Source organism: Aphis gossypii, chromosome 2 (genome assembly GCF_020184175.1).
Source record: "Aphis gossypii isolate Hap1 chromosome 2, ASM2018417v2, whole genome shotgun sequence".
Lineage (NCBI taxonomy): Eukaryota > Metazoa > Arthropoda > Insecta > Hemiptera > Aphididae > Aphis > Aphis gossypii.
In genome coordinates, this window is record NC_065531.1 from 68,509,692 (window position 1) to 68,534,146 (window position 24,455).

The 24,455-nt window shown below is 28.4% G+C and overlaps 4 protein-coding genes across 6 annotated transcripts in view; 2 read left to right on the plus strand and 2 right to left on the minus strand.

Annotated features, from left to right (window-relative positions):
- Positions 1–1,012: 1,012 nt before the first annotated feature.
- LOC114126076 (peptidyl-prolyl cis-trans isomerase-like 1) lies at positions 1,013–3,978 on the minus strand. Its single transcript, XM_027989955.2, has 6 exons — positions 3,594–3,978; positions 3,168–3,373; positions 2,970–3,103; positions 1,977–2,066; positions 1,766–1,873; positions 1,013–1,314 (listed from the first exon to the last, which is right to left on the minus strand). Exons 2-6 carry the CDS (start codon positions 3,248–3,250, stop codon positions 1,202–1,204), a joined length of 528 nt encoding a protein of 175 aa, XP_027845756.1. The 5' UTR covers positions 3,251–3,373; positions 3,594–3,978; the 3' UTR covers positions 1,013–1,201.
- Positions 3,979–8,775: 4,797 nt separating this feature from the next.
- LOC114126067 (pyruvate dehydrogenase [acetyl-transferring]-phosphatase 1, mitochondrial) lies at positions 8,776–11,488 on the plus strand. 2 transcript variants are annotated; one of them, XM_027989941.2, is made up of 6 exons: positions 8,776–9,015; positions 9,080–9,224; positions 9,908–10,392; positions 10,457–10,602; positions 10,712–10,904; positions 11,081–11,488. In XM_027989941.2, the coding sequence occupies exons 1-6, from the start codon at positions 8,893–8,895 to the stop codon at positions 11,399–11,401; spliced, it is 1,413 nt and encodes a 470-aa protein (XP_027845742.1). In that variant the 5' UTR covers positions 8,776–8,892; the 3' UTR covers positions 11,402–11,488. The 2 variants fall into 2 exon arrangements, with proteins under 2 accessions (XP_027845742.1, XP_027845743.1); XM_027989942.2 differs by lacking the exon at positions 8,776–9,015 and having other exon boundaries at positions 9,084–9,228.
- A 1,657-nt stretch (positions 11,489–13,145) lies between these two features.
- On the minus strand, positions 13,146–15,695 carry LOC114126051 (vacuolar protein sorting-associated protein 4). Its single transcript, XM_027989923.2, has 8 exons — positions 15,410–15,695; positions 14,981–15,092; positions 14,771–14,912; positions 14,473–14,707; positions 14,132–14,399; positions 13,853–14,066; positions 13,551–13,779; positions 13,146–13,490 (listed from the first exon to the last, which is right to left on the minus strand). The coding sequence occupies exons 1-8, from the start codon at positions 15,431–15,433 to the stop codon at positions 13,389–13,391; spliced, it is 1,326 nt and encodes a 441-aa protein (XP_027845724.1). The 5' UTR covers positions 15,434–15,695; the 3' UTR covers positions 13,146–13,388.
- Positions 15,696–15,781: 86 nt separating this feature from the next.
- Positions 15,782–24,455, plus strand: part of LOC114126050 (nuclear hormone receptor FTZ-F1-like) — a 62,319-nt gene continuing 53,645 nt past the window's right edge. Inside the window, exon 1 of one of the 2 annotated variants that reach the window (XM_050201907.1) lies at positions 15,782–16,626. In XM_050201907.1, the coding sequence (XP_050057864.1) occupies positions 16,338–16,626 (289 nt within the window). In that variant the 5' untranslated portion in view covers positions 15,782–16,337. Of the gene's footprint in view, positions 16,627–23,951; positions 24,299–24,455 lie in introns of those variants that run through there. The other variant, XM_050201908.1, reaches the window with a different exon arrangement.

Sequence of the window (24,455 nt, forward strand, 5' to 3'; positions counted from 1 at the left end):
CGAGGTTCCACTGTATATTAAAAAGAATAGGAGAAAGAATTACACCTTGGGGAACTCTAGCTAAGATTTTCTTAATTTTGGATACTGAGGATCCAAACCGGATTTGGAAATGACGATCACTTAAATAGGATTTAATCAATAAAAATAAACAGGGGCAGAGGAATTTTCTTAATTTTAAAAGTAATCCTTCATACCAAACTCTATCAAACGCTTGGCTAATGTCAAGAAAAGCACAAGTGCAATAATACTTTTTTCTAAAGTACACGAGATTGCGTCAACTAACCTATGTATTTGGTGTATTGTGCTATGCGCTGAGCGAAAACCAAATTGCGAATCTGGTAGTATCTGGTTTGTAAAAATGTAAGGTAATAGCCTTTTAAGTATTAGTTTTTCTAGAAGTTTACCTAGAAAGGGTTAGGTTAATATAATGAATTTTATCTGATGATAATCATCAAAACAAACTCCATAATATCAAGCTATTTATTTATAAGTTATATTTTATTCGTAGTCATTATACACAAACAAACATTTATCTTATACATATAAAAACTAAAAATTAGCAATATCAAGATCCAAAATTGTAAAAATTTGTTATATTACAAAAGCTTTGTCCAAATATCTTCATAATATTGAAAGGAAAAAAAAACATTTCATTTTTCTTTAGGTATTCAAGCTTTGTTATATCACTAGTTGACTGTATGTACTGAATGGTCATGATTAATATTGAAGTACTAAGTTTATGGCCAAGTTAATTATTAGCATATTTAAAGATAATAGATGTGTACAAGTGACAATCACAGGTTGGTGACAATCTAACGGTCCCTACTACCAACGCTGATCCATGATTAGCAGCAGTAGAAACCATTGATAGAAATATGTTGAGCGAAGAAAAAAGTGGATAGTATATTTTAATAAAATACTGACTTTATAACCTCTATTAATTAATAATAGGAACTATTATTGTATTAATTTTTCCTCAAAACTAAAAAATAAAAAAAAAAAACCAAAACCATTAAATTGTATATTGGTTTAATGCTCCTCAATTGGTTTGAAACATAAAAAAAATATTAATATAATTATCATAACTTAATATCTTAATAAAAAAACTAAAATATATTATCAAATTTGTAATGATTAGAGAATACATTATAATATTTTAGTCAAGTTTTGTCTTGTAAATATAGATGAATTCATTATGTAATTACATATTTATTCCACCCCTTAATATTTTTACATCATCGACAGGTCTATCATTTTTATCCGTCTCTACCATGCCCATTCTTTTGACAACATTCATACCGGAATGAACACGACCTATTAAAAATACAAAAAAATTATCATATATTACATATAAATTCAAGTGATTCATACTTAAAATGTGATAGTTAATATTCCAAATATTAGATTATAAATTATAACATTTAAAAAATAAAAATAATTTTAATATTGCGTAGATTTTACATTTTTACACCTACCTTTAAACTATCTATGAGCATGTGTTATGGTTAACATGTCGTTACTCATAAATTAGCTATTTTTTTTAAAATTTTAAATTTAAAAAATATATTTTTAAAACTTTTATAAGCTTATTAACTTGAACAGTTGTAATTATATTCAGTTTTTATATTTGATTTTAATGTGTAACACTATAACCAAATAAGAACTATTTAGTTATTTCCAACAAGTAAATACTTATAGTTTTTTTTTTTTACTGTTCCTATAAAATTTAAGATGATTCTCTTATAGTATTAGATTATATATTTACCGAATATTGTATGTTTTTTATCAAGCCACTGAGTTGGTGCTAATGTAATGAAAAATTGTGAACCATTTGTATTAGGTCCTGAATTAGCCATTGACAAAATACCTGCTCCTAAAATCGTTCAATAATACATTAAACATAGATTGAATTATAAAATTAAAAATGTTTAATGAACAATATTTATTTGAATATATAACAGTTTTAAAAATTTAACCTGTGTGTCTAAGGTCATCATGAATTTCATCATCAAAATGAGTACCATAAATTGATGTACCTCCTCTGCCAGTGCCAGTAGGATCACCACCTAAAACAAACAAAAGTTTAATTATTATAGTTAAATTATAATTTTATGTATATTCAGTTTAATAATTTAATATGATAAAAAATCTATAAGAAAATTAGTATTCATTAATGTTTGCCAACATGTACTATATGTAATTAATTGTACTAACAATAAGTGAATTAATATAATCTATATTAAGCTATACCCAGTATACTTAAAAGGTTAAGTATTATAATCATAGATATATTGTGAAATTATTCAAAGCATAGGCACATTTAATAAATACTTAAATGCATGCATTTCCCCAAATTTTAAGTTATTTTTATTTTAATAAAAAATTTTAATGTCTAATAAGTAATAACTATTCAAGTATTTAGCATATTTTACTATGCGCTAATAATGTTTCATAACTTGTTAAAAAAAATTGCGCCAGATAAGTAAAAGGCAGGTGGTAATAAAATAGCTCTATAAATAATAATTCATAGGTTAGGTTAGGTATGTATATTTTAAAGCACAAAGACTGCATTTAAATTTAAATTTTTAAGTATATCATGGTCACAATAATTTACTTTAGTAGCACTGAATACTATTGGCTCTCAGTTCGTACATACATACAAACAATATGAATAATGTACACATTTGTTAATAATATTGAAAAAATTCTAATTAAAACATTATTTTTAGTATAACTCTGTAATATTAAGAAGTAATTAAATTTTCATTTAAATTAAGAACAAAATTGAAAATAATAAACAATTTTTAATTTTATGCAAAATACCTAAATTTATAAATATTGTAGAAATAAAAATGAACATAATTTCAAACCTATTCTATGCTTTACTTATTTGCAAACATTCATTAAGCTTAATTAAGAGAAAATATTGGAAAATGAACTGTCTTAATTTCAAGATATTAAATTCTTACCTTGAATCATAAAATTACGAATAATTCTATGAAATTTTGTATTATTATAATAACCACGTCTACAAAGTTCTGCAAAATTACGGCAAGTCTCTGGAGCATGATCCCAGTACAGTTCAATAGTTATTTGACCCATTCTAAAATTAATAGTAGTAAGTGAAAATTCATAAGTATTTTTATTAATATAATTATTATTCTTACGAAGTTTCAATAATTCCAAATTGTGGTTTCCATGATTTGTCTGGGATACCACCAGCTCCATGAATCATCACTGAATCTTTCATTGTTATTATTATGTTTTTAAATCTATATTAGTGAATAACTAATTAAATTTGATTTATTTAATGATAATGTTTCTTGCTCGCCTGCTTGATATAAAGTTATGAAAGAAACTTTTATTCCAGTTCCTAAAAGAATATATTAATTATTAAATACCTTATAAAAATAGAAAAACCATAATATACATATTACTAAAACGATTAGTGCCGAACCTATGCTTATTAGGTGAGAAAAAAAATAAAAAATAATTTATTACATCGAAAGCAATCATAAAACAGTTTACATTTTTAAAGCTATTTACACAACAGGCAACAGCTAAGATGAATAAAAATAAAATTATACACCTACCTATAATTTCTTTTGTATGCCTATTGTAGACTAAAATAAATGATTAATCAACAAAAAAACAATTTGCAACCAATATATTGTATTCTGTTTTTGCTGTCTGTGCTTCTATAATCTGTTATTATAATGTAATGACTATTTCCAAATTTCCAATAGTACGTTTAGCCCAATGATAGATTGAATGGACTGAAAAATTGGATAAATGGAAAGAGGATATGAATGCCTTATCATTAAAGCCGCTTGACGCTTATAGCAAAGTTATGCAAAAAAATAGTCCACGGACTATGGAGGGAAATACAAATCAAGGATCAAGCTAGAACGAGTTGAGGCTCAAAAAAGCAGAATACAGCTGCTGAAGATAAGGTGACGCCGTTTTCATATTATCTTTTAATCACCATGGAGATAAAACGGTGTAGCCATCACTTTAATATTATAGTCTAAACTCTAAAAAGTCGGTACTCACTGTCACTTTCTTTATGCAGTTTAAATCGTAAATATATACAAGATGCAACAAATATGCAAGAAAAATTAATGATTTACATTTAACATTTTTACATTTACAATATTAAATATTAATATTGGTACTTACTTACTTATATTTAAACATTACAAGAATGGTATTTTAAATTAATGTAATAAGTATATTTTTTTACGTTTTATTTATTATCAAAACGAATAACCGTACTATACATATCCTATATCCAGTTTTGCTTTAGTGAAGCTAGGTACGACGTTTATCCATCAACACATTTTTAAATACCTAGTCACTGAGATACTTAATACTTCGACGTCAATAAAAGGGGTTGAGGCATATTTGAAGCAACTAAGTAATGTTGATTTTTAAAAATATCAAGTTAAACGTTTTCTCCCAAATGCTCAATAGTAAAAATAGGTACTGTATTAATTTGTCATAGATTTATCAGACTTTTACTTTTATTAGAAAGATCGTGTAATTTAGTTTGAAGTGTTGTTCCCTCCAATCCAGAATATATTGAATTTTTGAAGTAAAATTTTTTTCTTGAGGTATGGGTGGAAAAAAATCGTCACGAACAGGACTGGATTGGCAAGAAAAACGGGCCCGAGGACAACAACTAAAGTAGCCCTCAACCACCACTACTTAAAATTATAAAATTATAACTATGGAGGATTGGAAGGGTGGTCCACCCCCTCTAAAATTTTTTTTTGCTAATTGTGGCAGTTTTAATGCGATAACTGTTTTAAAATGTGTTAATTATTTGGGTATTCCGTCAATTGCTCTAAAACTATTAATCGAAATACAATTGCTCGCAAACGACAATTGATCGAAGAGAAATCATTGCTCGCTAAACTAAAAATTATATTTTTATATTATTGATCTTATTATTTTATTTAAAAAGTCATATAAAATTGGTAACTAATACGTAAAATTAAAAAATTAAAAATTATATTATTATTATATTATTATATTATAGAAATCGTATTATTAAAAAAATGTCATATTATATACAATTGCTAAATAATATTTAAAATAAATAATTTTTTTATTGTACTTCGCATTGTTTATTTTATAATAATGACAACAGATTTTTCATTGTGTTGCTTTTTTGACAAATTATAATGTCCATTATAGAAATTAGAAGTGTTATTGTTTACTAAAATTATTCAAAATATCTCTATTACTATACAAACATTAAAAAAAGAAATGATTTTAACTTTTCTTGAGACAGCCTATTAACTCTTATCACGTATTTCAATATTTATCATTTATCAACAAATTATTATTATTATTTTTTTTTTGTAACGCAAAAATTTATATTTATAAGCCCCATTATCGAGTAGTGAACGCTAGCCCAAACTTTTCACATTTTCAATCCGTGCCTGGACTCACGAAAAATGAAACAGCATATAATATGGTGTATGGATGTGTGTGTGTAAAAGTGCGATAGAAACATATATTATATTATGTCTATATATGTATGTACTCTGTACAGTATATTATATAACAAGGCGCGCCGTTATTATTTAAACGGTTTATATTATGAGTAGGTACACAAATAAACAAATATGGTATATACAATATACTATACAATATATATATATAAATTAATGTTAACTGGGGGACGGAGTGGCCGAGTGGATTAAGGCGTCGATTTAATTTTCTCACTCTCTTCCTAATTCACTTATAATTTCACGGGCCCTATTACTCGTGAAAGAAGTTTTACTTTCTCAGAGTGTAAAATAGAGGGCTGGGCTCACACACTCGCTCGTATTTTTTATTTATAGATAGGTATGTATCTCGTACCTGTTGGTAATTTGTCATTAATTATGAGTTGAAATGATTGAACATTTGATACGAGATGTCCATAAGTACCTAATTTATTATTAATAGAACAAAAGGTCAAAATGTTATGTTATTCTTACAATAATAATCGTTTTTTGAAAAAAAAAAAAACAGTTAAAATTATTTTTGATAAGTATTAGAATACAAATTTTGTCTAGATGATAAATTTAATAAATACAATTTTACATCATAAAATAGAATAAAAAAAAGTTCTACGGAAGGCGCTGAAAGATGCCATCCTCATACCTCATTGATGTTCTCCAGCGGGGGGTCACACAGACCCTGGATCCAACACATGGCATCCACACAGCTGGTTCCATCCTCCTTTCTGCACCTCTCAGGCCCTCACGAGATATAGCAGTCGATTAACTGTTAATATACTTTAACGCTCTACTGGAGTTATCACGTGGTAGAGTGGATGATCGTTAGTTCTAAATTTAACGATAACGATTGACGGACAGCCCTACTATACCGCTAGATGTCATTACACATTATACTATCTTTCTATAGTATATTGGCCATTGATTAAGAACAAAAATTCTATATTATTACTTATTCTGCTATTTAGTATTTTAATTTCTATAATCAATGATTATTATCGTAGTATAGACTAGATAGTTATAGTTTTCATGTATATTACCTGGCTATTATACACCATAGGACTTTACATATTAGTACATATTATATTACATCCTTTTTATGAGGCTATCAAATTAAAGCCACGAATACACGATGGTCGACTATATTATCATGAACTAATGACTTTCCAAATAAAAAATAAAATAAAATGTGTATATGTTTAAAGTAATAGTAAATACATGTACCTAAGACTTAGTTCTAATTATGATACCAAATTTTATTACTTATTTGACTTAAAAAAGCAAATTATTAAGCAGTCAATGAAGTTTGGCATTCATCGCAAATAATTAGTGGTCGTTTTCACCTGACACAGTATTAGTATAAGATATAAGAACGTTAAAAAAATATCAATACGATTTAGCAATTGAATTTATTGTATACCAAAATAATAAGATATTATTGGTAAATTAATTCAACATACTTTTGGCCTATTATTTTATATTACATTTAATTACACAAGCATGATTTAATTTAATTATTTAATATTTTGTTCACTATTTTTCTAAAATACTATGTTGCATTGTTGTCCATTACCAGATAATATGCCCATAAACTTATTTTAATTTTCTAACGTCAATTTCGTCAAGTCCTCATAACTACGATACCTACTTGTTATAACATTTGTTCGGATTAGATTATTAGAATATAAATTATAAGCCAGTTTTAAAAAAATATGATACCTATTTGTACAACAGGCACAGTAAGGTTTTGGGGCTCAAATCTGGAACTATGCTTAAACAACTATAGTGGCAATATTTATATTTACAAACATTTTATATTATGGTATTTTATAATATGCCTAAATAGATTTATTTTAATAGTCATTATTATATTATTTTGGTATAAAGTTTATACATTTATATGTTTCAGCTCCGTGGGTATAAAAAACCCGAGGCCCACAATAGGACTATTACCAGTTACCACTTGGCCTGTTCGTCTTTGAATATAATATTATGTGTTCGTACAAGCCGAGTTGTGGAAGCCATCATTCCCGTATACCGAGATATATCTCGCTTGATTACTCCGTAATGTATAAAATATAAATGTATAATGTATATAGTATATAACATGATATTGTCTATTTTATTATATAAGAAAGATTTTTAACTTTAGGTTTTTAAGGTAAAATTTAAGGTTTTATAATTCCGAAAAATTATCAACAGTTTTTAGTTTTTTCTTCTAATACGTGCTTGCCATAGATATTTTGAATATTTTGCGACTTTTGTTTTTCATCTTTAACACAATTATAAAATATAATATATTGTATTATAATAATACACGTTAAATGAGATCTATATACCTACATTAGTCCTACAATATACCTAGATTAGCTAGATTTACTTATCCTACAATTACCCACTATTAAAAAATATTATTATGTTTTGGATTTAAGCTGTCGTTATTGAAATCGTTCAATGTTCGCATTGATGGACATTGCCCATAACCTTTGTCACATAATTTTGATATTTTTTAATTAAAATAAATGTTAAATGAAAGTTGAGATGCATTAATTATAGTCAACTATAAGAAGGAAAAATCAACGAAATAAATAAATACACTAAAAAATCAAGTACAGTTATAATTGGCAATCGCTGCTTAACTTGAAATAAAATGTAACTAACAAAATTATTTTTAAATTGTCGAGATTTTTTCAAGTTTGAAATTTATATTGCATTTTTAATGTTTGTTCATAAAAAAATTGTGATTTTCGATATTAGGTATTTAATTGTTAAATGAATAACCTATTAAACACTTAATTAGTTTTTTAAGCACTTTACTCTATCATACATTTTCTAAAAATGGTTATTTGTAAAAATTTCTGTTTTTCATAATTTTTATTTGTTTTCTCGATTATTTTGAAAAATAACCTAACTCTTAAAAATACGAATTACATCAATTTTTACTATCAGAAATCACCCTCGAAGTTGAAGAAGATCAAAGCAATTAATCGACTCATCATCAGTCATCGCGTAGGCATATAGTCACAAAAAAAATACATCATTCAATCATTAACAAGCATTAAAGCACAGTCTAAAATCTTGTAAAAACAACACTTGTAAAGAAGGTACCTATAAAAAAAAAAATTAGTTGGTCTTCGTGTGAATTGTGCTGCTACCTGGTGGATTAATAAACCGTAAATATTGGCGCAACAAATTTATTGAAGTGGTATCACCTTATCACTTTTCTCTACTCTTACGTTATCTCGTGAATTCGTATTTCGTGATAGTGTGATACTTTTTGGAATTGGATAACATTTTTAATAATTCTGAGGATCGATGAATGAACGTTTAAAAATTAATTCATAGCTTTTATTATTGCTGTTGCCTGTTGATTTGGTTGACCATGTCTATTAATTTTTACACTAATAACGTGTGTTTATTGGGCATTAAAAATATATTCAAGTTTCAATTACATTCAAAATGTATACATAGGTCTGCTGTAGCCAGAAAAATCACACCTCAAGAAGTATTATTTTTCTAATTTTAGAATACCTACTATCCTATTACTTTAATTATTTATATAATTGTAGGTGACAGCGATTTTAAGCTCTAAAGAACATATTTATGAATTTGAACATAATTTGGGATCTGTTAAAGCATATGAAACAAATCAACTGGAATCAAATGCTCCAATTGAAGATGCTCGTGCTGAAGCAAAATGCCTTTTGACATCTGGTTGGTATGTTTGAATATATTGTTTATAAGTTTTGAATATGGTTTTAAAGCTTTAGATTTCAGTTGTAGTTTTTGTGTCAAAAACAAGTTTTAAGTGCTGATTATAAACATTTTAAAATCAGGTTTTAAGCTCTAAATTTATAACAGCTAAATTACAGTATACAATCTTCTCATAAAATTAATAAGACTAATAGGTAACATCTATATTGGTGCTCATAGTAGTTGATTTATAACTCAACAATTTATTATTAATATCTTAAATTTAATTTAAAATTAACTTTTTATTGATTGTATATTCATACTGCAATGCATTTAATTAATATACTGATATAACTATATTAGAACGAGAGTAATTTTTATGAAGTCGTAGTATTATATATATTATTTTATTATTTTCTATTTATAATAAAATGTGATTTACTAATTTAAGATACATATGTGTTTTGAAGATCTGTTAGCTAATATAACTGATACCATTGTTAACTGCAATATTATTGTACTTCTTTTTACTCTTGTTAAAGTGAACTTTTCTTTATTGCTCAAAAGCTTCTGCAATAGTCATATTTTCTCTCCATTATGGTGCCTAAAAAGTGTGTGTTTAGTAAAGGATAGTAATGCTATATCCATAAGTTTAATATCAAAGACTTCAAATTAAATTAATATTTATTATTATACATTTTTAGGTATGTTGTTTGGAGTGTTTGATGGACATGGTGGTGCAAGCTGTTCACATGTAATTACCAAACGTTTGTTTGATTATATTTGTGTAAGTCTTTTGCCCAAGCCATTACTTTTAGAATATCTAGAATCTGGTAATCGACTTGTTGAAATGCGTAATGAGACATTTGATTTGGTTGCTGAATTAAAAACTTTATATGCCCAAAGTTTAAAGTCATATGTACTTAAATTAATAAATGAACGCCAAGAACACCAGTTTAAAATGAAAGATGCATTAGAAAAAGCATTTTTGCAACTTGACGAAGATATTATGTCTGAAGCAAGATTAAATATCAATAGTGAAGTTGATAATTTGACATTAAATGTTGGATTGTCTGGATCTGTAGCATGTGTTGCTCACATTGACGGTCCTCATTTACATGTTGCTTCAACTGGAGATTGTTTGGCAGTAGTTGGAGTATATACTGACGACAATACATGGATAGCTAAAGTAGACCAATATATTTTTATTCTTTATATTCCTTAAAATATATTATAGTTTTATGTTTAACTAGGTTATGGTTGAAGAACATAATACGGATAATTTAAATGAACTTCATCGAGTGATTTCTGAACATCCATCAAATGAAAAAGACACAGTTATAAAATATGAAAGGCTTCTTGGTCAGTTAGCACCCTTGAGAGCTTTTGGAGATTTAAGGTTGTTAAATTTTAAGTAAATTAGAAATGATATTATTACGAAATATCTTTAGTTGTATTATAATATGTGCGTTGCATTATCTTTTATTTGATAATATTTAAAATATTAGGTATAAATGGTCAAGAGAAATGTTAATAGAACACATTGTTCCTAAATTGGGTGAAAATGCAATACCCCCTTTTTACTATACACCTCCATATTTAACTGCTAAACCTCAAGTTGCCCATCATCATCTTCAACCTAGAGATAAATTTCTAATACTTGCTACAGATGGTTTGTGGGATTTTATGTCTCCGTTACAGGTAATATAGAGTTTTGTTTATGTATGGTATTTTATTTATATTTAAATCTACAACATCATTGTTTTACAATTTTAAGGATAACACCAACAATTACTTACTTATAAAAATTCAAAAACTACTCAGTATTAATTTTTAAAGGTAAAAGTGTAACTAAAGTAATAATTTTAAAATTTTAGGTTGTTCGATTGGTTGGAGAACACATGAGTGGAAAAGTTACCCTGACACCACTTAAATTACCAAGAAAAAATATGAAATTAAGTGATATAAATAATTTACTTTTACAAAGAAGAGACAGTTTAAAACGAAAACCAGTTGATGCAAATGCATGTACACATTTAATACGTAATGCATTAGGAGGTTCAGAGTATGGTGTTGAACATGCTAAATTATCTCAATTACTAAATTTGCCCAAAAATATTTCTAGATCATTTAGAGATGATATAACTATAACTATTGTTTACTTTAACACTGAATACTTAAGACATCCTCAAGCTTAAAATAGTTTATTTATTTTCAAATGTAAAATGTATGTCTTCGTATTTAATTTCAGAAAAAAACAAAATAAATATAATATGAGTAAAGAATTGGAAATGCTTGTTTTTATTTACAGTTATTTGTTGAGTATAAATTAATCACAAACAAATATAATTATAAATAATGGTATATGTAGTTATTGTAGCTATGTTAACAAGAGGAGGAATTATCACAAATATAATTAAAAAATTGCTCAGATAATCCTTATTTTATTAAATATAAGACCAGCAGCATAATTATAGATCCCATCACTGATTGTAACATAAAATTAATGAAAATTTTAACAGTTTCTAAGTTTCAGGAAAATAATATTTTTAATGATAACAAAAAAATGTATAAACAAAATAAATAGATTATTTTATATAGGTTTATATAAAAAAATATATTTTTTTCATGTTTATTTGAGATTTTACAACAAAAGGAATTTTAACTAATAGTGTAATGTATATATTATATATATATTACATTTTATATTTAATTATAATATCCCCATTGACCATAATTAATCATTAACAAATACATCCTTATTCCTATTTATTAGCAATTCATCAAATACAATGAAATATCATAAAATATATGCATTATATTACAATAAATTGCAACAGCTTTCATTGCAATTTGTAATAAATAATAAATAATATTTATTTAGTACACATTGCTTAATAAGACAAGATATTTTGGTTTGGATAATCTTTATAATTATTTTTGAAAGACTAAAAAAACCATAGCTCTAATTCTATTAATTATTTGAAACTAGAAACAACAGAACTTCAGCCACCCATCCATTTAAAATATAAATTAAACATCTTTTTTATTGAGTCATTGTTGTACCACTACTAAATTTAGCGATGCAGTAATAGTGTATGGAATTTTATTGCAGACGCCATGGAAAATTAATAATAATAATTTTTTAGTAGTGAATTCAACATTAAGTTAAGAGTTTTTAAGGTACGAAATATTCGTACTTAATATCGTATTAAATTTAAAACATGCATTCTTACCTTACACATTAGAGATGGAAGAAAATTGAAAATAAAAAAATATAGCTAAAATGTTACTTGATATTTTTCCTTTGCAAAGAAATTCTATGAATCATAAACATGTTTCTTGGATAGAAAAATATTGAACTTATCCTTGCAGAGGAAATATATAAAATAGCTAGCTACATTTTTTTTTTGGTCATAAAATTATGTAATTGGTTAATTTTACAACTATTTTTTTAATGGCAATTTATAGTGGTTCTGAATTATATTTTTGGTGGGTGGCATTAAGTTTTGAAATATTTATAAATTTTTTAATATTAGATTACAATTAATAAATGTTTTACACAAATAAAATACACTATTTTCCGTGTAGTAATATTGTACATTGATGTAATGATGTTTAAATTTAGTTTTGTCATTGATCATTAATTGTAACAATTAAAAGTATATTATACACCAGTGATGTGTTATCACAATGCTACATTGCTATCAGATATATTATGTTGTGTGTTGACAGCATTTAAAAATTTTGTAAAAAGGATTATATAGTGAAAGCATAATACATGATTATTAAGCATGTTATAAAGAAATATTTTGTAAATTTTATAACATGTTATAAGTAAGATTATCTTAAATGGTCTGCTATAGAAAAAGATTGATAAATTATTAAGTAGCTACATTTTGTAGAAGACTTATAAAATAAAATATAAAATATTTATGAAAATTGATTAAAAATTAAATGATTTATTTTAAATATAATATCTAGACAATATATGAAAAATAAAAAGTTTATAAATAATATGTATAGATGATAAGGATAACATAATAATTAGATACAAAGTTGGAGAAAATAATTTTATTTCTAAAAAAAAAAAAATCATGTCTTGATCCATTGAAGAAACAGAACTTGTTAAAAATTGAATCATTTTCATCGCAATTATTTCATATTTGAACATTAAGAGCTGACTCACCCTTCTTGACCAAAATCCATAGTAAATTTATCCAATTTCTTCATATCATCATCATTCACTGTAGGTTTAGATGTAGCCAATGATCGTAACATATCACTCTATAATAACAGTATAAAATGATACAAACATTTATAAAATTAAAAACATCAGTTATTTACCATAGATACTGCAGGTTCAAGAAGTTTATCACTGGGGACATCCATAAATGACATTTCAATGGCACCAGGGCTACCTGGAGAACACGGTGTTAACAAATCATTCACAATTACATTTGGATCTGCTCGGCTAGGACCAGCTATTCGTTTAAAATGTGTAGCTGTTTGTACTTTACGTACTGGTTGCATTAATGCATCTCTTACAACTATACTGATATCTGCTCCTGAATAGCTAATTAAAAAATGCATTTTTATTGTTATTTTTCAGTAAGTTTCATATTATAAGTACATTTTAGTATAAATACCCTTCAGTTTTAGTTGCCAATGTCTTTAGGTCTGCTTCAGTTAGTAAATGGTAGGTATTTCCTAAATTTTGTTTCAACATAATTAACCGAGCATGCTCTTCTGGTAAAGGTATGTAAATACGTTTTTCAAAACGTCTACGTATAGCTGCATCAAGTACCCAAGGTATGTTTGTGGCTCCCAATACAAGAATACCTTCATTATCAGTACCAACACCTAAACAGTAAACATTAAATAACATAAATATCAAACATAAAAATAAATAAATATGACAGTTTTACCTTGCATTTGAACTAAAAACTCAGTCTTTATTCGACGAGCCGATTCAGATTCATTATCTGAGCGCGACGAACAAAGTGAATCTACCTCATCTATGAATATAATGCTGGGTTTATGTTGTCTAGCTAATTCAAAAAGATTTTTGACAAGTTTTTCAGATTCGCCTAACCATTTAGATACAAGATCAGAAGATGAGACGGAAAAAAATGTAGAATTATTAGCTTCTGTTGCAACTGCTTTTGCTAGATATGATTTACCAGTTCCTGGTGGCTAAGAAAACAATTTAAAAACATTTTAATTATCCATTAATGTAATTATTTAAGAAAATATTGAGTATATTTACCCCAAATAATAGTATTCCTTTCCAAGGGATTCTTTTGCCAGTAAATAAGTGAGGGAATTTTATAGGAAGTATGACAGCCTCTTTAAGCGCTTCTTTTGCTCCTTCTAAGCCAGCAATGTCTGACCATTTTACACAAGGCTTTTCAACAACAATAGCTCCTTCCAATTTATTTTGTAGTTTTTTGGCTTCAGGGTCATCTCCATCATCATCACTATCATTCTTCTTGTCATCATTTCTTTAAATAATCATAATAAGTCATTTTTATTTTCATATTCATGTATTCTATGGAAAATCTTACTTTGAGTTTGACTCTCCAGCCTTGACTGGTTTCTTTTTATTTTTTCCATTTTTCAAGTAATCTTTTAGTTTTTCAGCTCTTTCTAAATATTGTGTACAACGACCTCGTATGCTATCCTTAGCTTTTTCTCCTTGGGTTTCATCTATATATTTGTAATAAAAAAGCTTAAAAAAATACTTATTTAATGTATATAATATTTATTTAACTTACATTTTAGAGCATGTAAAAAATATTCAATTCCGCTTTCATATAATTTTAAAGCTTCTTCATAATTTTTACTACGGTCTTCTTCAGTTGCTTTGGTTACTAAATCAATCGCTTTCTGGAACAAAATTAAGTTGAAAAGATATAATTTAAATTTGGATGTTGGTAAAGAAAATGTATAAAATCAAAGTGAAAATAAAGAATTAAGAATCTTCATAGTCAATTATATTATACTTTCTTAATTTTTGAATACGTAATTTTTATTGACTCGTACATTTAAAATAATATTTAAAACCACCTATCCAGCTATCACAACTACATATTTACAATTACAATATCTACTAGAAAATCAAATTCATGGGTTATTGTATTAAAACTTTAAAAGTTCATGACAATGATTTTAAGAATTTCATAATATACAATATTATTAATTACCTGTAAAGTTGCAGATACAGCCATATTATAATCTAGACTAAATTAGGTAAATTATATCATATGAATTTAGATATTCATTTAATTGGTTATTAATTGTTTGAGTTGTTCGACTTCGACTTAATACTTTTATTTTTATGGAAAAAATAATAAATATCGAGAAAAAATCCAGAATTGATAAGGATATGCGATTGCAGTGTAACCAACGGTTTCGAACCTAGTGTGTCGTCCGGACAACAGATGTCGTTATCTCGGTACAGACTCCGGAAAACGACGGCTATTGTCCTATCCAATTGTCTTGGGACAGTGTTTTTCCGTAAAATTTGCGTGAAAATTTATGCCGATCTTCGTCTCGAGCCCGGCAGCACCGGCGGACATTCCCGGTATTTTCCGCGAAAACTGTTCATGTTGGATGACCTACTTTCTAAAAGAATCGTCGAGACGGCAAGCCTGCGTTCAACGCAAAGTGGACCTACGGTGTTATTATTATTATTTTTTTTTCATCAGCAAACCAAATTATTCATTTTCACTTTTTTTTTATCTTTCCCCCTAGTGCGCGAAAAAAACAAAATAAGTAAATAAATCCGTCCGCCGCATTCGTCGCAACCCTTCGCGTATCGCCGTCGTAGTCCGTTCCGTCGTCGGGTCGTGCAGCGAGACAATAACGACGAAATCGTCATCGGCCGCCGACGTGTACGTAGATAGTAGGTATTTGTAGTATTTGATATTTTTTCCGCCGCCGCCGTCGTCCCGGACGGTTGCCGTCCTGTTTCGTGTGCCGTCGCGCCAGTGTTCATAACAATACCTATATTATTATACATATATCTATGCCAGACGACGTGAAAAACAAGTGCAAGTGAACGACGACGATGGCCTACCGACCTACATTGCCGCCGTGCTGGCCGTCCGTCGGAAATGCATCGGTACGAGCATGACGGCGCAACTGTCGGAGTACGCGACGTCGAGCCCGATGGCGGGCGACGAGAACGGCGGTGGCAGCAGCAGCAGCAGCAACGATAGCGGCGGCGGCGACGAATCCGCCGCAGGACGACGGGTAGTGATGATAGCGTTCAAAATGGATGACAATAACTGCGACGACGAAACGGTAGCCGGACCGTCTCGAGACGATTCGAACTCGGAACCGCACGCCATAGTGCTGCAGCAGCAGCAGCAGCAGTCGCCGCCGCCACCGTCGTTCTCGTCGGACGGCAATACAGCTGGTAAGACTGCGTACTTTATCGAATTATATAATGTCATGTATGTGTGTGTGTGTGTGTGTGCGTGTGCGTGTGTATAACATTAATAATCCCGATCGAGGGTGGTTTCCTTCCGTCGTGTGGAAAAACAACGTGTACGCGGCGATGGGCTCGGCTTCACCGGACGTCCGGGTCGTCGCGTATTCCCCGGCGGGGCGGGCGGGCGCGGAGCAACACTTTCTCTTTTCTATCTCTCTTTCCGCCGTTGTCAGCTCGGTCCGCTCTCCCGTCGTCGTCGTCGTCGACAAGCGTTCGTTTTCGTCGTCGTCGTCGTCGTGCGGTGCACCCTTCGGTGTCGATCGCCGTCTGAGCTCGGCGTGCGGAGCGAATTCAGATGCTTATCTCGGTAGCAGTAGATAACCGCACTTCACCTGTTGTGGTGTTCTCGGGTGGGCGAGCGGCGGCGGGCGGGGGGTGACCTTTTACTGGTCAAGTTCACGCGCGGGCACCGCGGAGCCTTGACTGTGGACACGGTGATTAGCTATTTTGGGTCCACGCGGTCGCCGGCAGCGCGTTGATGGTGGTGGTGGTGGTGGTGGTGGTGGCCAGCCCGGTGGGAGTCCCGAAGATATTGTGTTTTCACCTGATGCGCCGCACGACGGGCCAATTGGGTTTGACGTGACCGTGGAAGGGTTCGTGCCGTGCGGTGGTTGTTTTTTCGTCACTCGGTCGGCGGGAGGGCGTGCACGGGGGGGCATTGTTGTGCGGCATCGGACTCGCAGCTCCGCCGAAACGAGCCGTTTGTCGCTGGCAGCGGTTTTTCCTCCCAATTTCCTTCCGTTCGCGTTCCTCGACGGTGGTTTCCACCGCGATTTCTTCACGGGCACACACACACACACTCCGCGTCCACTGGCCCGAGAACCTTTGGAGGATGATAAAATACGACGTTCTTTGTACACGACGTTATCGTATGCTAAGTACGATATTATTACGTCGTGTACTACACGGTTTTATAGGTTTTAATCATATTAAATTAATAAAAACGCGGACCGCGGCGAGGGGCTACTAGCCCTTTTCCGTCCGCCTGATTTACAATTTTTAACCGTCCGTCATGTCTCGCGTTTTATTGGGAGAGGTACCTACCATTGATCGATGTACGTACTCGTATTTTGTAACTACTCGAACTCACCGCCCGCTGGTTAGAAGCTACTTATCATCTTGAATCTTCTATTGCCATTGATATTAATATTAACATGTGGATATGGAATTCCCGTCTTCACTAAACGTATACTCTTAGGTCGACGAATGAGAAACGATGGTTTTTTACTCTTACAGGAAACTTCCGAGTGAAAAATAAATAAACTAATATTTAAACAAGAGAGAAAGAGATGTAGCGATGCTACACAATGGTATCAGTTGTGATGTTGACATCCATACGTTTAATATCAATGTTTATTATACATTTATACGCGACACGCAACTGGTTTGAAATAAAATTTTATTACCAATAGACAATAGTCATTGGGTGTTGTGTGTGTAGTAACGACTTATGGTAATAGTCAGTATAGCGTCTTAGAAGTAGAGAGTAAGGAATTTAGTATCATAATAAATAAAATAATATACCTATTTCGGGCTTAACTCTTTGAGATGCCAGTTGCTGTTGGATAAAATTGATATTTTGTCACTGATTTTGTTCGTTATTTTAAACGATCCTCTACGGAGTAATTACTTCTAAAAAATATCTATTCTTGTTCATGCATTTATTAAATTAGTTGTAATAAAGAGTATATAGAGTCAATTTTTAAAAATTTCACGGCTTTTTATAGCAACACGTTTTTCATTTTGTTTAGGTTGTTTTAAATAAAAAATACGTTTTGTTAATTATCAAACAAGCACCGGGATTGATTCAATAAGTCCATTCAATGACATGGGTATTTATATTTTTTAATAGGTAGATTTATTATTAAGGTATAATTGATGCAAGGCAAGTTCTACTAAGATAACTTCAATAGTTATTATTAAAAGTACTATTTCATTTAATACCTGTTTTAGTAATAAAAAACATTTATTTTTAAACATTTTTTTGATTTTTAGCTTATGCACAATGCACTTTCGTCATTTCACCAATCTATCAGCTATATTGTTGCTATTTAAAGGATAATGTTGGGGATAATGTTTAATAAAAGTTGGTCAAATGGATATCCTATTAACCATAATATTAAAATATTAAAAACTAACCGAGTGTTGAATCATTTTTCTGATTCTAATTAAATTAAATGCAGTAAGTAAGAAAAGTATGTTGATCACCAATTTTTTTTTTATTTAATAAAAGATTAAATGAAAAATATTTAAAAAAGAAATTAAATACTTATTTTTAACTTTTTAACCAGGTACTTTACTCGTATATATTTGAAATTATTTAGTAAGAATATTTAGTTATAGGTAGGTATTTAATATTCTAATGTTATCAATTAAACAATTAAAAATAGCTTTCAACAATCTGTACAGATATATCGTTTAGTAAAAAAATTATAGTTGTATAAACAATATTTTGTGTTATATATATATTGCAGTATTAAATACAAATGAAAACTTAATATGCAAATTTTAAACACTAGTACCTATTGAATTTTACTTTCTGATTATTTAAAATATAAAAAAAATACATTTTATCACTTATTTATGTACCTAGCTAGTGAATTTAAACTTTTTAAGTATGTGTATGTTACAACACTTACAACGATAAAAATTATTGAATATTTCTGTAGTCTAAATGTCTTAAATTTATTGTTTTGTGTGTACGGGGTAATTCATTTAATACTCGATTTAATATATGACACTTATTTATTCAGAAAATGTAACGTTTTTGGAAATAACGTTTTTTTATTATTATTTATTATTGTTTTTTAACGTTTCTATTCTTTTGAATGAAACATACATTTTCAATTTCATTTTAAACTATAATATTATTTGAAGTAATTTAATTGATGGAATCAAATATTATAAAAATAGTTCATTAGTTAAAAGCATTTAAAGTTTAGATGAACAGAGAAGTGGACCAACATATTCGTTAGTAAATTTTGTTTTTAACGACTTAAAATTTAGTAAAATAAAATAATTTAAAAAACGTTTATAGGTTTTTTTAAATAGTGAGTGTCTCTCGTCATGATTATGGACCACTCGGTATACAGTTACAAAAACAATAGTAGTTAGTCTGGTATGTGTGTTACATGTGTATAATTATATTTTAGATTACTTAAAAATAAAGTAACACTGTTGAATATAGTTACATTTTTATAAAAAAGGATTTAAATTTTTATCATTACGTAGTGCTCAATGAATTATAATATAACGTTTGAATTGTTGACCCACAACAGTTAGTATGATTTCCCCCTACTAATTCTATAGCAGGAGGAAAGATTATTATTGGATGCATCCGGACTTAAATTGACCAAGTTATGCTTTGATATTAAAGGTTAAAATACAAACTAATAGTTCATGGCCTAATCTTAACATATCCAATATATCTGAATATATCATTAGATAAACTATACCGTACCATAAGTATGTAAAAGCCTCGGTAAAAGCAATTATAAATAGGGTAATAAACATATCATCATTTTTGAATTTTCTAATGTGTAATAAGGGTTCATAATGTTATAATAATAACTTATTTTAAATTACGGCATTAGGGATTATATTTTTATTAAAATTAATGATTTTATCATTAAGTTAAATTAGTATATAGTAGTTACTTGTTTCTAAATAACTAATGTAATTATTTATATTTATAAAAGTGATCATTTTATTTTTTGTAATTTAAATTATAAAAGTAATTGACATAATTTAAATAAAGTTGGTTTAGAAATGTACGAATAAATATTTGATTACTTAGAAAATGTAATTTATTTAAAAAATACATTTGCAGAGCTTTGCTTTAAATTTTTTTATTGGTAGTGTTTGTTTATTGTCCCGCCGATGTTATTTCTATTATTGTACGACGTGCTATATTAATATTCAAGTAATAGGTAGTCAATATTTTTATTTTATTTTTGTAAACTATATTACGTATAATATTTTTTAATATAGTGCCGTCCCGTACTGCCAATAGAGTCTTGGAAAATTTAAATGGGTGAATTATTCTCCCCAAAATGATACCTTCGGAGCTGCAATAGACAGTAGTATAAAGTTTCCCACAGCGACGTATAATTGGATAACCTATAAATTGATTTGTATATAATAATATATGGCATATTATCTGTATACGTTATTGTATTTTATTTAAATGTACTTATATATTAATATCGACGCATTTAAGGTAAATCTATACAAAAATGTGTATGTTAAATAATATTCATCATAATGTTTAGTTTTGGCGTACACCTATTTAGTGTTTATGAGTATTTTTATATAAGACATGCGTAATGACGTAGAACATTTAAAATTATTCGCTAAAGTGAGCTTCCAACTAATTTGAATACTGATTTCACCATAACCTCATGCCCGTCAAAATTTCGCGTAAAGTTGAACTTCATTGTACTGCATGTCACGTGATTAGTTTAAGGTTTTATTTAGCACGTCGCACCGGACCATAGAATAATGGTGACGCGGAACGGAAGCGACGAGGCTCACAGATTTTGTTTATCTAATTTGTTTCACGTAAAAATTGTTGTTATAGATGATACAATGAGATTCGTGACTGTTGCGTGTACGTAATACATTGAACTCGGTTCACACATTGTAGTTTACTGTACACTTATCTTGAAATATTTGTATGGTTTTTTTGCTAAATATAAAATTTTACTGTGAAATTATCGATAATGTCAAAATTGAATGCTTACAATGTACTACGGAGCTTAGTCATATTATATTAGTCATTAATATTCATTGCATTATTGTACCTATATTATACTTTTTGATACAAAATCGAACATAAAAGTTGTATGACTAATTGAGACCATTTAGATAAGGATAAGATAATAATTATAGGATATAGGTATAAAATAATCTAAAGATGTATTTTCTCAATAATTTGTTTAAGTGTAAAGATAATAATTTGTTTTTAATTATATATTATATTAATTATCGAGTTCGTTGTATAGGTGTACAAAAGCCTAATAAAAAAAGTGTAAAGTTAAGAATAAAAATTAGGACATTTTAGCAAAAGTTCTAATAAAATTGATACTTAATATGTATTATAATTTTGTTATTATTAAAAATGTAATAATATATGAAACTAGGTTTCATTTTTAAAATACAATGATTTATCATTAGATTTAAATTGTATAACTTTTTAAGACAAATATTAATTAATAATACATTACTATCAATGTTTATCATGTCCCGAAACGTTCGCGGTTATCTGAGTGATCAATACTATTAGGTACTTACTAGTTTTTATATTTTTTTCTGATTTTTCAGTTTAATAACTTAATCTTAAATATTATATATGCCTCATGCTTTTATACCAATAAAATTAAAATATAGAAATCAAATTAATGTTATGCCAAACATAATATTCTATTATTTATTAATTTTGTATAAAATTAACTTTTATTGTTATTGATGAGGGTTATAGATACAAGTCCTAGACCCTAGTGTTTATGTAACAAAATAAAAAATGTAATTGACGTAACTATACGGTTATGGTTACACTGGAATAAATGTTGACTTCCTGATATATTAACAATAATAAATAAATGAATTATCAGACACCTATGCATAGATTTAATTTATCATGTAGTTTAAAGTGTACTTTTATAGAATACAGGTTTATAGTTAGTTTATATACTCTGGAGTCTGTATGGTTAAACCTTAAACTATATGCTAGCCGTATAACTTTTATAAATGCAAATACCTATTATATTCTATGTTAGAATTTAAAATGCGGTTCATGTGTGTACATATTTTGTATTATTATTATTATTAAAGTACGAATATAATTGTTGATGTTTTTAAGACTGTATTAGTTTCCTTATTATTGGAATGATGAAATGTTATTAAATGATAATATAGAGATTTTGTAAAAGAGAAAAAGTTTTTACCAAAAAAGTAAATGTTTGTTCTATATTGTAATTCAATATATAGCTTATGAAATAACGAGTGGCAAATTAGCAGATTATTTATTTACAACAATTTTAAACATGAATATTATAAACAGCATAAATTAAGACAAAATAAGTAGATTTGCATGTAAATACGATATTTTTTTCATTCAAATCACTTTTAAATTGAATTATATTTTCCACTTTTGATTTTCTTGTAGCGGTGGTTTTTGTATTTTTTTAGGAGTTTTAATTTTAGAAGAAAAAGTTTTGCGTCTATATAGAGCGATTCACTAAGCATATTTACTCTCCAGTTTCTTCTTCCATAATGCAGTTATTCAAAATTTCTTAGAATTTTTAATTATAATTAAAGACTAATTTTCAAATGATTGAGATTTTTTGTACTACTTAAAAGTGTTCTGCGGGGATACAAACTTTTGTTTTTCAAATAACTGCTGGTTGTTAAATAATTTATTTAAAAATATTGACGTCCTGAAATCAATATTCAAATGAGTAGTTTTTGAGGTTTTTACTTGTGTATTAAGGATAATAGGCATAAGGATAATAATATATAATAATGTATTGTTTTGGAAGATATAATGTATATGATGGTAGGTAATTTAAAAATTTTTGTAATTTTTATTCATCTATCAATATTTATATATTTTATAAAAATTGTTCACTTATAATAATTTCCAGGTCCGACATTGTATTATTTTATATCTTTGTGAAACCATTTTAAAGACTGTATAAATTATCCTAAGTATAAATATTTTAATAACTGAAAAACAATTCGTTTATATTTTGAATAGGTGTGTCAGAATATATAAAAAAGTTATTATCTACTAAATATTTTATAGTTAATGGAAGGGAAATGAGGTTTTTATTTGAAAAACAGAAGTTTGTCACAGGAAACTACGTAAGTAGGTAATAAAAAAATCATTTCAAATATCAAAAAACGCGGTTTTTATAGTAAATTTAAAAGTTTAAAAATTTTAGAAACTGAATAAATTCCCTATTAAATGATATAATGGGCGTAAATATCCTTGATAAATAACTCAGTATAGTATAATTACTAGTATAATAAATTGGATCTTTACATTTTGTTTCTATAATATGTAGCATAATATAATATAATGTCTTAACATGATTTCTACATTTATATTAAAATTAGATAATTAATTTGTTTTTATAACAAAAAAAAAAAAATTTCTAGATTTTTCCAGTTTTTATTTTAAAAATACAAATTAAAAACAAAAATTGACCATGTTTTATACAAATCAACGATTAATGATTTTAAGTTGTATGTATAGTTGTTAAATTAGGTTAGTACCTACATATTTGTTCCATACTGATGACAAAACAATATAAAATATGATCGGCACGGGACGAAAATGAAAATTGAATTCGCACAGGTCGACCTATTTTTTGTTCGCGAGGTCATGCGTTCCGCCCACATTTTCACGCAATCGCATGCGTATCCTTTGGGACCCATTTCGCGTCCCGGGTTTTTCCTCCCTGGCTTACCACGGTCTCGGGGCGGCGGCCTAGTTTCGGTCTCGTATTTTCATCCCTCTAACCGGGTCACTAGCAATAAAGGCCTTGTCGCAACTCTTCTATCGTTACATCACATTATCTACACAAAGATTCAGGTATGTTATTAAATAAATTGTACATAATTAGGTACTATCATAGGTACAAATAAAATGTATAAATATTTATTATATATAAATGTGTTATAGTATTTTAGTTAATGATTGATATTTTGAATATTAATAAATGATTTACAATTTGTAACTATTATAAATT